Raw genomic sequence first — 13784 nt, 5'->3', positions numbered from 1 at the left:
ATTAGGTTAATGGGCCTGTGGGACAGAGCAAATGCTGCAGCACAATCTTCTTATGCAGAAGACAATCCTGGCAGAAGACAGTATTTTTTTTTTTTTTGAAACAGAGCCTCAAGCTGTCACCCTGGGTACAGTGCTATGGCATCACAGCTCACAGCAACCTCAAACTCCTGGGCTCAAGCAATTCTTCTGCCTCCACCTCCCAAGTTGCTGGGACTACAGGTGCCTGCCACAATGCTCGGCTACTTTTTTGGTACAACCGTCACTGTTGTTTGGCAGGCCCAGGCTGGATTTGAACCCGCCAGCTCAGGTGTATGTGGCTGGTGCCTTAGTCACTTGAGCCACAGGCACCGAGCCAAAAGAGAGTATTTTTTTAAGGACAGGATCTCACTATGTTGCCCAGGCTGGTCTTGAACTCCTGGGCTCAGGTGATCCTCTTGCCTCCACCTCTAGTAGTTGGGACTATAGGCACAAGCTATCATGCCCCACTATTGGGGGCAATGAGTTGTGAACTCTTGACTGATGCTCTTTCCTGCAGATAGAAAGTTCATTGTGGGTAGGAGTTAACTGGGAAGAGGAAACTCATTCTGTTGCTTTCTCATTAGCTGACTGTCCTGGCTTCAAAAGCCTTCCTCAGAGAACTGACCTCTAATAATTTCCCTTTAAAGAACTACCCTTGTAAAGAACAGACAAGAAGAGAGCTCAGGATCAGCAGGTGGTGCATGTTCAATATTCTCTCCAAAACCAGGTTGATGATCCCGAGACTGCAGTACAGGAATTAGAAACTCTTTTGGGTTTTACATTGAGAGTGAATATTCCAAACACACGTCCTGTGAGAAAGACAATGGAAATACCAAAAGATTCCTTAGAGAAGTACCTCAAAGACTTACTGGGGATCCAAACCACAGGTATGTACATTTTTGTATTTTAGAAACTCTTTCTCCAAAGCTATGCTTTTAGTCTGATTTTCACTTTCAAGCTCTAATAGAGACAGAGAAGCAATGTGGTGAGGAAAATAGCCATCCGGCCTGGTGGATCTGAGTGCTATTTTTAATTTTGCTTGGGAAAAACATTAGCTTTCTTTTTCACAGATCCCCCAAAGTATACTTATACCTCTCCTCCACCAAGAGTGTGGTTGGGCAGTAGTCACCTGTAGATGAAGAACTTGGGGACTACATTGTGTACCCAGGGGCATTTGAGAGTTTCTAAATTTTTTTTTTTGCAGTTTTTCCTCAGGGGCTGGGTCTGAACCCGCCACCTCCTGTATATGGGGCCAGTGTCCTACTCCTTTGAGCCACAGGTGCCGCCTGAGTTTCTGAATTTCTGAGAGGACAGTCTGTTTTGCGAAAGTGACTTAAAAATTGCATGATTTTTTTTTTTTTTTTGTAGAGATAGAGTCTTACTTTTCTGCCCTCAGTAGAGTGCAAAGGAGTCACAGCTCACAGCAACCTCCAACTCCTGGGCTTAGGCAATTCTTCTGCCTCAGCCTCCCAAGTAGCAGGGACTATAGGCGCCCGCCCCAACACCCGGCTATTTTTTGTTGCAGTTTGGCTGGGGCTGGGTTTGAACCCGCCACCCTCGGTATATGGGGCTGGCGCCCTACTCACTGAGCCACAGGCGCCTCCCCAAAAGTTGCATGATTTTAAAATACAACAAGTTGTCTGCATTTCTTGGAGAGAAGTTCCCTATTTCATTCTTAACATTCTACCCTCAGAAAAGCAGGTCCCTTGTTAGCTTTTGAAGAAAAGTTTTGCCTTATCCACTTGATCCTTAAAAAAGGCTTTTATTGATGGAGTTGCACGTTATGATGTTTTCTGACAACCAGATTCTTGATAGTGCCTCTACAAAGCTGAGGGGCTGACAGACTCAGGTATGCTCCCTTTGCTTTTTTTTTTTTTTTTGAGACGGAGTTTCACTATGGTGAAACTGTTGGTAGAGTGCCCTGGCATCACAGCTCACAGCAACCTCAAACTTTTGGGCTAAAGCAATTCTCTTGCCTCAGCCTCCCAAGTAGCTGGGACTATAGGTACCTGCCACAACACCCTATTATGCTTTCTTGTTCTTTTGGCCAAATGAAATGAATTCATTTCTACCAGTGAAGAATTTGGTCTATATCTTATGGAGCTGAAGGTTAGTGAGTTCATCTCAGCCTGGTACCTGCCAGGTAGCCAAAGAACTCAGCCTGGTGGAGTAGGAAATTATATCTGACAGAAGAAGCTTTGGCTCAAGCCCAATGCTTCTGCATAGTTCCTTTTAGCTATCATGTCAGTGTCAGGCTGCGGGATACACAAGAGCACTTTTCATCCTTAGGCTTAAAACATTCCGTTTGGCAAGATGGGTTGCCATGACTATGCTTGTGGTTGATAAACAGAATGAAAATGTTTTTGGTCATGAAGCAGGAGTTGGCAAGAAGGATAAAATTGGACACCCATACAAAGTAAGAAAATTATCATGGTGTGAAGTGAGTGGCCTTTGCCAAACTGTAATGACATGTGATTCTGGACTCAAACTGGGTCTGGGATTCAGTCACTCCTGGTAGCCAGGTAGGAGAGAATTTCCTTGCTCTGTATACCAGATGAGGGTATTTTGCATCCCAACTGCAGAACTTATTAGAAAGAATATCTCTGCAGATCTGTTATCTAGTGTTCAGATTTAAGTCTTAACTTTGTTTTCAAACTTACAGGCCCATTGCAAGTCCTTCAGTTTGATCACGGGCAGTCTAATCCAACTTACTACCTCAGGCTGGCCGACCATCAGCTGGTTCTGAGGAAGAAACCTCCAGGAGCACTCCTTCCATCTGCCCACGCAGTGGAGAGGGAGTTCAGGTAAGTTCTCAGGGCCCAGGGGACACTTGCCCTCCTGGTCTCCATGTGGCACAAGCTTAGCCCCTGAGCTAACAAGTCAGCACTCTGCAGAAGTGGCCTAAGACACTTATAACTGCAGTTAGAAATCTCTTAGTTATTTTGAATAAGAACATGTAACCTAATTTCATTTAGAAGTTTGTTTTCTCTTTCCTATTTCTAAACCTGCAGAAGACTAGATTTTTTTTTTTTTTAACTTCTAGATGATAAAAAAGGCATTATTGAGATTCTCTTTAGTCTTTCCTTTCTCAAAAACTTTTCCGGTAAAGATTAAAGTCTTTGGCTCGGCGCCTGTGGCTCAAGCGGCTAAGGCACCAGCCACATACACCTAAGGTGGTGGGTTCGAATCCAGCCCGGGCCCGCCAAGCAACAATAATGGCTGCAACCAAAAAATAGCCGAGCATTGTGGTGGGTGCCTGTGGTCCCAGCTACTTGGGAGGCTGAGGCAGGAGACTCGCTTGAGCCCAGGAGTTGGAGGTTGCTGTGAGCAGTGAAGCCATGGTACTCTACCCAGGGGGACAGCTTGAGGCTCTGTCTCAAAAAAAAAAAAAAAAAAAGATTAAAGTCTTTAAGACCTTTAGTCTGAAAATCGGTATATTGGGGGGCTCCAGGTAGCCAAGAGTGGATAGTCATTGAAGCTATTTGACAGGTATATGGGGGTTCACCATATGAAGCTCTCTGCCTTTATATGTGTTTGAAATTTTCTATACTAGAATGTTTAAAAGAATAAATGTATTGCAACCTATCCCCAGTAAAATAGTTTGTTTTGCAAATAGGAAAATTTAGATGTAGAAGGTAGGAAAAAATCTCGCTCCAAATTCTGTGAAGAGTGAGCTCTAGAAAGGGGCTCATTCTTGTGGGATTTGCCCTCCTCTTCTTCTTCTTTTTTTTTTTTGCAGTTTTTGGCCAGGGCTGGGTTTGAACCTGCCACCTCCAGTATATGGGGCTAGCACCCTACTCCTTTGACCCACCGGCACCGCCCTACCCTTCCTCTTCTTACTCCCAGCCTCTTGCACTCTACAGAAGGAGAGTTGCAGAGAGGAATAAGGACAATGTGCTTTCAGTTCTGGGCCCCTCCTTGTTCTCGTTGTTTATTACTTCTCCTCTTGACTCTTTGGTTCTTAGATTCTGACTTTTCTCTAGGTGTTGCAGGGACTCCAGCTGATTGTGAACCCTTGGGGGTTCTTACTCAAAGGAGAAAACCTACAGCTCTTTCCGAGCACTTAATCTATGTGCCTATGTAAGAGCAGATCTGTACTTGTGGCAAGAGAGATTCTAAAATCCTGGTTGGGATTTCTCTCTAACCATTCCCAGAGGTACTAAGGAATTCTGGAGTGTGTAGAACGATAGTTACAAAAATCCAGGAATGCACAGAATTTCTATTATAGTGAAAAATGAAATGTTCATCTGAAGATAAAATATAATACAGTACCTGCTTGTAAAATGCCAAATGTGGCTGGAAGCAGTGGCTCATGCCTATAATTCCAGAAGGCGAGGGGAAAGGATTGTTTGAGGCCAAGAGTTTGAGACCAGCCTGGGCAACATAGCAAAACTTCCCCAATCTCTATAAAAAATAGAAAAAATTAGCCAGGTGTGGTTGGTACCATCTGCTGGTAGAGTCAGCTATTCAGGAGGCTGAGGTAGAAAGATCAACTTGAGCCTGGGAGTTCGAAGCTGCAGTGAGCTATGATCCTGACATAGTGAGTGCCTGTCTCTAAAAAAACAAACAAAGAAAAAGGACAAGAAAACATTTTCTTCTTTAAATGTTTTGTAGATTTTACCAGTAAAACCGTCTGTTCCAGGAATTTTCTTTTTTTTATTTTATTTTATTATTATTTTTTTTTTGAAACGGAGCCTCAAGCTATCCCCCTGGGTAGAGTGCCATGGCATCACGCTCACAGCAACCTCCAACTCCTGGGCTCAAGCGAGTCTCCTGCCTCAGCCTCCCAAGTAGCTGGGACTACAGGCGCCCGCCACAACGCCCGGCCATTTTTTGGTTGCAGCCACCATTGTTGTTTGGCGGCCCGGGCTGGGGATTCGAACCCACCACCTTAGGTGTATGTGGCTGGCGCCTTAGCCGCTTGAGCCACAGGCGCAGAGCCCAGGAATTTTCTTTAGGAGAAGGTTTTTTATTATGAATTCAGTTTAATAAATATAGGGTTACTCAGATATTTCTTCTTGTTTTAGCTTTGATAAGTTGTAATTTATAAGGCATTTTTTCCATTTCACCTAAGCTGTTGAATTCATTGTCCATAAATTGTTCATAATGTCACCTTCTTTTTTTTTTCTCTTTTCTTTTCTTTCTTTCTTTCTTTTTTTTTTTTTTTTTTTTTTTTTTTTTTTTGAGATAGGGTTTTGCTTTGCTGCCCAGGCTAGAACACAGTGGTATCATCATAGCTGACTACAACCTCAACCTATGGGCTAAAGTGATCCTTTTGAGTAGCTAGCATTATCAGTGTGTACCACCATGCCCAGATAATCTTTCTATTTTTTTGTGAAGAGATAGGGTCTCACCCTTGCTTAGGCTGGTCTCAAATTCCTTCCTTAAATGATCCTGCCAGCTCATCCTCCCCAAATGCTGGGATTACAGGCATGACCCACCATACTTGGCCTGTCTTTAAATGTATGTAGGTGCTGTAGTAATATCCCCTCTTTATCACTCCTGGTATTGATTGACAATTTGTATTTCCTCTCTCTTTCCCCATCTCTTTCTCTTCATTCTAGCTAGGGATGTATCAATTGTATTGATCTTGTCAAAGAATCAATGTTCTTGATTCTTTGGTTAACAATGGTTTTGTTAATTTTTTATTTTATTTTATTTCTGCTGTTAACTTTATGTCCTTTTATCTACTGACTCTAGGTTTATTTTTACCTTCTTAAGGTATAACCTTAAGTCAGTGATTTAAAATCTTTCTTTTCTAACACAAACTTTTTTTTTTATATTTGTATTAGTTTTGTATTTATAACAATTCAAAATATAAATGTACATATGAAAATTTCATTATGTTCTGTTATATTTAAACAGCTAAACTCTGGCACAACTAATAGACATACTGGATAGCAAATTGATCTCAAACTGTTCCTCCCAGTTGCAGCATTATATTAACTCCTAAGTAGAGGCATTCAAGTAGTTAGAGTTGAAAACCATTGATTTAGATTACTGACTATTCATCCTAGGGTTAAGGCAGGCCCTTTGAAGCCCAGATGCCTAATACCTGTATGAAATGTAATTTCTATTAACCAGAGAAATAGAGAATGGCTCTTAGGGATGTCACAAGTGTGTCTTCTATGGCTTATAACAATATGCACTGTCTTATTAATTAATAATCTAGTAATTAAAAGTTAATGTCCCCATCATGTGCAAGACAGTTGATAAGTACTTTGAGACATGATATATGATACCTATTTTCAAATTGATAGTCTAACTGGTGAAGTAAGATAATAGGTCTTTTTAAAAAAACTTTATTCAAATTAATATGAGGGTACAATATTTAGGTTATACTGTTCTCACTTCCAGGATAATGTTCCATTTGTAGAAGAGCCCCTCACCCAGGGGGCATGTTATACACCCTTACAATGTACACAATAAATGAGATCTCGCCTCATGCCCTCCCTCCTTCTGCCATATGTCCTTCCCCCTCCCCCTGCCTGCTTCCCTCTACCCCTAAACTGGACTATAATAGTGTTTTATTGTTTTTAGGAACATGTAATTATTTAAATACTGATTTCATATTAGTATGGAATACAATGCATATTTATTTTTCCATTCTTGTGATACTTTACTAAGAATAATGTATTTCAGTTCCATCCAGGTAAATGTAAAAGATGTAAAGTCTCCATCTTTTTTAATGGCTGAATAATTCTCCATGGTACACATATACCACAGATTGTTGATCCATTCATGGGTTGACAGTCACTTAGTTTGCTTCCACGACTTGGCAATTGAGCCACAGTAAACATTCTAATGCAGATGTCTTTGTTATAAAATGATTTTTGTTCTTCTGGGTAGATACCTAATAATGGGATTGCAGGGTCAAATGGAAGGTATACGTTTAGATCTTTGAGGATTCTGTATATTTCTCTCCAAAAGGGCTGTATTAGTTTACAACCCCACTAGCAGTGTAGCAGTGTTCCCTTCTCTCCACATCCTGCCAGCATCTGGTGTTTTGGGACTTTGTGATGTGGGCTAATCTTATTGGGGTTAGGTGATATCTTAGAGTGGTTTGATTTGCATTTCTCTGATGATTAAGGATGATGAGCGTTTTTTCATGTGTTTGTAGGCCATTCATCTGTCATCCTTGGAGAATTTTCTGTTCAAATCTCTTACCCACTTGTTTGCACTTTTCTTATTGTTTAATTGGAATTCTGTAGATTCTAGTTATCGGGCCTTTGTCAGATTCATAACATGCAAAAATCTTCTCCCATTCTGAGGGCTGTTTGCTCTGTTTGTGGTACTCTTCACTGTGCAAAAGCTTTTTAACTTGATCAGGTCCCAGTTACTTATTTTTGGTGTTGCTGCAATTACTCGGGGAGTTTTCCTCATAAAGTTTATTCCTAGGCCAATATCTTAAAGTGTTTTTCCCACATTCTCTTGTAGAATTTTTATTGTTTCGTGTCTTAAATTTAAATCTTTTATCCAGCAAGAATTGATTTTTGTCAATGGTGAGAGGTGCAGGTCCAGTTTCAGTCTTCTACATGTGGATAACCAGTTCTCCCAGCACCATTTGTTAAATAAGAATTCTTTTCCCCATTGCAAGTTTTTGTTAGGCTTATCAAAGATTAAATGATGATATGTGGCTGGGTTCATCTCTAGATTCTCTATCCTATTTCATAGATCTGTGTCTCTGTTTTTGTGTCAGTACCATGCTGTTTTGATCACTATAGCCTTGTAATATAACCTGAAGTCTGGCAACGTGATACCTCCAGAATTGTTTTTATTTTTAAAGACTACATTTGTTATTAGGAGTTTTTTCTGGTTCTGTATGAATCAAAGTACTATTTTTTCAAGATCTTTAAAGTATGACATTGGTGCTTTGATGGGGATTGCATTAAATCTATAGATTACTTTGGGTAGTATGGACATTTTAACGATGTTGATTCTTCCTAGCCATGAACGTAGTATGTTCTTCTATTTGTTGACATCTTGTGCTATTTCCTTTCTCAAAGTTTCATAATTCTCTTTATAGAGATCTTTCACAACTTTTGTTAGATATATTCCCAGGTATTTCATCCTCTTTGGTGCTATTGTAAAAGGAATAGTCTTTGATTTTGTTCTTGGCTTGACAATTGTTGGTGTATACAAAGGCTACTGATTTGTGGGTATTGATTTTGTAACCTGAGATGCTGCTATATTCCTTGATGACTTCTAAGAGCTTTGTATTTGAGTCTCTGGGGTTTTCCAGGTATAAGATCATGTTATCTGTGAAGAGGGAGAGTTTGACCTCCTCTGTCCCCTTTTGGATTCCTTTGATCTCCTTCTCTTGCCTGATTGCTATGGCTAGCACTTCCAATACTATGTTAAATAGCAGTGGAGACAGTAGGCATCCTTGTCTAGTTTCAGATTTGAGTGGGAATGCTTTCATTTTTTTTTTTTTAATGCTTTCAGTTTTACTCCATTCAATATGATATTGGCTGTGGGTTTGTTGTAGATATTTTCTATCAGCTTAAGGAATGTTCCTTCTAAAGCCTATTTTCTTGAGCATTTTTATCATGAAAAGATGCTGGATATTGTCAAAAGCCTTTTCTGCATCAATTAAAAGAATCACATGGTCTTTGTTTTTTATTCTATTTGTATGGTGTATTATATTTATAGATTTGCGTATGTTAAACCAACCTTATGTCTCTGGGATAAAACCCATTTGATCATGGTATATAATCTTTTTAATGTGTTGCTGTATTCTGTTTGCTAAAATCTTGTTGAATATTTTTGCATCAATATTCATTAAAGATATTGGTCTATAGTTTTATTTTTTTGTTGGGTCCATTCCTGGTTTGGTGATCAGGGTGATATTTGCTTAATAGAATGCATTGGGGACTCGGCGTCTGTGGCTCAAGTGGCTAAGGCACCAGCCACATACACCTAAGGTGGTGGGTTCAAGTCCAGCCCAGCCCACCAAACAACAATGACAGCTGCAACCAAAAAATAGCCGGGCGTTGTGGTGGGCACCTGTGGTCCTAGCTACTTGGGAGGCTGAGGCAGGAGACTCTCTTGAGCCCAGGAGTTGGAGGTTGCTGTGAGCTGTGATGCCACAGTACTCTACCCAGGCTCTTTTTTTTGAGGCTCTGTCTCAAAAAAAAAAAATGCACTGGGGAGGATTTCTTCTTTCTCTATATTTTGGAAAAGTTTATACAGTATAGGAACTAGTTTCTTTTTGAAGGTTTGATAGAATTCTGGTGTGAAAACATCTGGTCCAGGGGTTTTCTTTTTTGGGAGATTATATAATTGATGCTATTTCAATACTTGGTATTAGTCTATTCAAGATTTCTAAATCTTTCTGGTTGAGTTTGGGAAGGTATCATACTTCTAGATATCAGTTCATTGCCTCTACATTTTGTTATTTCTGGGAATAGAGTTTTTTGTAGTAATTGTTGAGAATGTTTTATATTTCTGTGGCATCTGTTGTTATTTCCCCTTTATCATTTCTGATTGTATTTGTTATTAGAAATCTTTTTTTTTTTTTTTTTTTTTTTTTTTGCAGTTTTTGGCCGGGGCTGGGTTTGAACCCACCACCTCCAGCAGATGGGGCAGGAGCCTTACTCCTTTGAGCCACAGGCGCTGCCTAATTATTAGAGATCTTGTTTTTCTCTTTCTGGTTAGTCTAGCCAAGAGTTTATCAATTTTATTAATCTTTTCAAGATTAATAAAGATCTTTGCTGATCTTCTGAATAAGTTTTTCTTTTTTTTGAGATAGAGCCTCAAGCTGTCCCCCTGGGTAGAGTGTTGTGGCATCACAGTTCACAGCAACCTCCAACTGCTGAGCTCCAGCAAGTCTCCTGCCTCCGCCTCCCAATTAGCTAGGACCACAGGCATCTGCCACAATGCCCGGCTGTTTTTTGGTTGCAGCCATCATTGTTTAGCAGGCCCAGGCTGGATTCAAACCTGCCACCTTAGGTGTATGTGGCTGGCGCCTTAGCCACTTGAGCCACAGGCGCTGAGCCTGAATAATTCTTTTGTTTTCAATTTCATTTAGTTCTGCTCTAATTTTGGTTATTTCTTTTCTTCTGCTGGGTTTGGGATTAGATTTTTCTTCCTTTTCCAGTTGCTTGAGATGGCCTATTAGGTTGCTGAATTGCTCTCTTTCTCTTTTCTTTTTTATTTATTTATTTATTTATTTATTTATTTTGAGCCTCAAGCTGTCACCCTGGGTAGAGTGCCCTGGCATCACAGCTCACAGCAACCTCTAACTCCTGGGTACAAGCAATTCTTCTACCTCCGCCTCCCAAGTAGCTGGGACTACAGGCGCCCACCACAATGCCCAGCTATTTTTTGGTTGCAGCTGTCATTGTTGTTTGGTGGGCCTGGGCTGTATTTGAACCCGCCAGCTCAGGTGTATGTGGCTGGCGCCTTAGCCACTTGAACCACAGGTGCCAAGCCTCTTTCTCTTTTCTTTTCTTTTTTTTTTTTTTTTTTGAGACAGAGCCTCAAGCTATCTCCCTGGGTAGAGTGCCATGGCATTACAGCTCACAACAACCTCCAACTCCTGGGCTCAAGCGAGTCTCCTGCCTCAGCCTCCCAAGTAGCCACAACGCCCGGCTATTTTTTGGTTGCAGCAGTCATTGTTGTTTTGGCAGGTCCGGGCTGGGGATTCGAACCCGCCACCTTAGGTGTACATGGCTGGCGCCTTAGGCAGTTGAGCTATAGGTGCCGAGCCTCTCTTTCTCTTTTCTTGATGAAGGCATCTAATGCTATAAATTTTTCTCTAAGCACTGTCTTTGCAGTATCTGACAGGTTTGATAGTTTGTGTCTTCATTATCATTTTGTTCCAGAAATCTAACAATCTCCTTCTTGATCTCATCTATGACCCAGCCATCGTTTAGCATAAGGTTGTTTAGTTTCCGTGATTTTATCTGAGAATGAAGATTTCTGTTGCTGTTGAGTTCAACTTGCATTCCATGATGGTCTTGAGAAGATACAGGGGATAATTTCTATTCCTCTGAATTTGTTGAAATTAGCCTTGTGACCTATGATATGATCAATTTTGGAAAATGATCTGTGGGATGATGAGAAGAATATGTATTTGGTTTTGTTAGGATAAAAGTGTTCTATAGGTGTTCAAAAGTGTTCTATATGTTTTTTAAGTCCATTTGTTCTGGGGTCTTGTTCAAGTTCATTATTTCTTTGTTTAGTTTCTCTTGGAAGATCTGTCCAGTTCTGCTAATGGGGTGTTAAAATCTCCAACTATTATAGTGTGGAAAGATATCTAACACAAACACTTAAAATTACAACTTTCTTTCAAAGCACTGCTTAACTGTGTCCTACAAATTTTATATTATTATTTGAAATATTTTCTAATTTCTCTTTTGATTTCTTCATTAACCCAGGGGTTCTATAGAGTGTGTTGGTTTGTTTTCAAATAATTGGTTTTTTCCCAGATATCATATATTAATCTAGTTTAATTCCATTGAGGTCTGAGAAATACTCTGCAAAATTTATTATTTATTTTTTAAATTTTTTATTATTTATTTATTTATTTTAATTTTTTTTGAGAAATAGTCTTACTATGTTACCCTCAGTAAAGTACTATGGCGTCACAGCTCACAGCAACCTCAAATTCCTGGGCTTGAGAGATTCTCTTGTCTCAGCCTCCCAAGTAGCTGGAACTACAGGCACCCACCACAACGCCCAGCTATTTTTAGAGACAGAGTCTTGCTCTTCTTGCTCAGGCTAGTCTCAAACCTGTGAGCTCTGGCAATCCACCTGTCTCAGCTTCCCAAAGTATTGGGATTACAGGCATGAGCCGCTGTGCCTGGCTTTAAAATCTCAACTATTAATATAATTGTGGATTTGTCCATTTTTCTTTTTAGTTTGAATCATTTATACTTCATTCATATATTTCTAAGCTCTCTTGTTAAGCAATATGTATTTATGATTGTAAGATCTTTCTGATAATCAAGTACTTTATCATTTTGAACTGTCTTGTCTCTTATTCTCTACTGTAAAGGCCTCTTTATCTGATATTGAAGTAGCCACACCAACTTCCTTATGCTTACCAATTACATGATACTTCCCTTTCTAGCCTTCCATTTTCAACTGATGTTTTTATATTTAAAGCATATCTCTTATAGACATCATATAGGCAGGTCATATTTTTGGTATGTTTCATTTAAGTTTGCAACTTCATCATTTGTTTTTTGTTTATCCCATCTGTTTTTTGTTCTTATCTACTTTTGACTCAATTGAATATTAGAATTCCAATCTAATATATGCCTGTACTAATTTTTAAATCAGAAAAGTAATTTCAAGAAAATTTCATCAGTTTGGCCAGCAGTTATGCTTATTTTAATTTTTTTCTGGCAGGATTATGAAAGCCCTTGCAAATGCTGACGTGCCTGTCCCTAATGTTCTTGACCTCTGTGAAGATTCAAGGTAAAGCTCAGATGTATTTTTTACCATTGCATAATCAAGCTACAGGCATGAAAAGCCTGTGTACTAACTCAAATTCCAGATTGTTAAGGACAAATAAAATTTGAGTAGGAGAGAAAAAAACTTTATAGCAACCTCCCCCAGAAGTTCTCAGATCTTTAAGATACCCTGAAAAATCAACATATGGTGGCTTTTATGGGAATTGGTAGAAAACACCTTTTTTGACATTCAAAAAATATATTTTCAACTGATTGTGGTGGCTCACACCTGTAATCCCAGCACTGTGGGAGGCTGAGGTGGGAGGATTGCTTGAGCTCAGGAGTTCAAGGCTTGTCTGAGTGAGAGTGAGACCCACGACTCATGAAAAACATGGAAAAACCCAGCTGGGCATTGTGGTGAGTACCTATAATCCCAGCAGCTTTGGAGGCTGAAGCAGCAGGATGCCTACAGCCCAAGTCTGAGGTTTCAGTGAGCTATAACGCCATTGCACTCTGTTCAGGGGATAGGGTAGAACTCTGTCTCGACAAAAACAAACAAACATATTTTTTCATCTAGTCTCATGTTGCTTGTTTCTGTTAATTTTATTGTGGTCTTTCTAAATTATTTTAGACAACTTTGTAACAGGTCTTTTCTCTCTCTCTCTTTATTTTTTTTATTGAGACCGAGTTTCACTTTGTCACCCTTGGTAGAGTACAGCAACCTCAAACTCTTAGGATCAGGTGATTCTCTTGCCTCAGCGTCCCTAGTAACTGGGACTACAGGCACCTGTCATAACACCTGTCTATTTTTTTTGTTTTTTTTGGTTTGTTTGTTTGTTTATCAGGCCTGGGCCAGTTTGAACCCACCAGCCCTGGAGCATGCAATCAGTCCCCTAACCACTGAGCTATGGATAGTGCCTCAGCTCTTGTCTTTTTTTGCTCAACTTTTTATAATTTGGAAAATTTTGAAACATCTAGAAAAGTTGAAGGAAGAAAAAATTAGTGTAATGAATACCTATTTATATTTCATCTAGATTAAAACATGATTAACATTTTACCATATTTAATTTGTGTGTGTATGTGAATATATGTATCTATGTATAATACATATTTTATGACTGAATTTTTGAAGTTTCAGACAGCATACATCTCTTTTTTTTTTTTTTAAATTATTTCTTTAAAGACTTTTTTAAGTTTTTTTGGGCCGGGGCTGGGTTTGAACCCACCACCTCCGGCCTATGGGGCCGGTGCCATACCCTTTAGAGTCACAGGTACTGCCCCCCAGCATGCATCTCTTAAGAATAAAAATGTTGGCTTGGCGCCTATAGCTCAACCGGCTAAGGCGCCAGCCACGTACACCTAAGG

At 39.8% G+C, this 13784-nt stretch overlaps 1 protein-coding gene across 1 annotated transcript in view; it reads left to right on the top strand.

Moving 5' to 3' along the window:
• The window catches only part of ACAD10 (acyl-CoA dehydrogenase family member 10), a 73306-nt gene that overhangs the window by 24814 nt on the left and 34708 nt on the right, over positions 1-13784 (top strand). Inside the window, exons 6-8 of the mRNA XM_012809036.2 lie at positions 746-905; positions 2681-2822; positions 12376-12444. Of these exons, the coding sequence (XP_012664490.1) occupies positions 746-905; positions 2681-2822; positions 12376-12444 (371 nt within the window). The remainder of the gene's footprint in view (positions 1-745; positions 906-2680; positions 2823-12375; positions 12445-13784) is intronic.

This window comes from Otolemur garnettii, unplaced genomic scaffold (assembly GCF_000181295.1).
Source record: "Otolemur garnettii isolate 467f Iridium unplaced genomic scaffold, OtoGar3 scaffold00099, whole genome shotgun sequence".
Classification (NCBI taxonomy): domain Eukaryota; kingdom Metazoa; phylum Chordata; class Mammalia; order Primates; family Galagidae; genus Otolemur; species Otolemur garnettii.
This window is presented reverse-complemented; position numbering and strand designations above follow the sequence as displayed.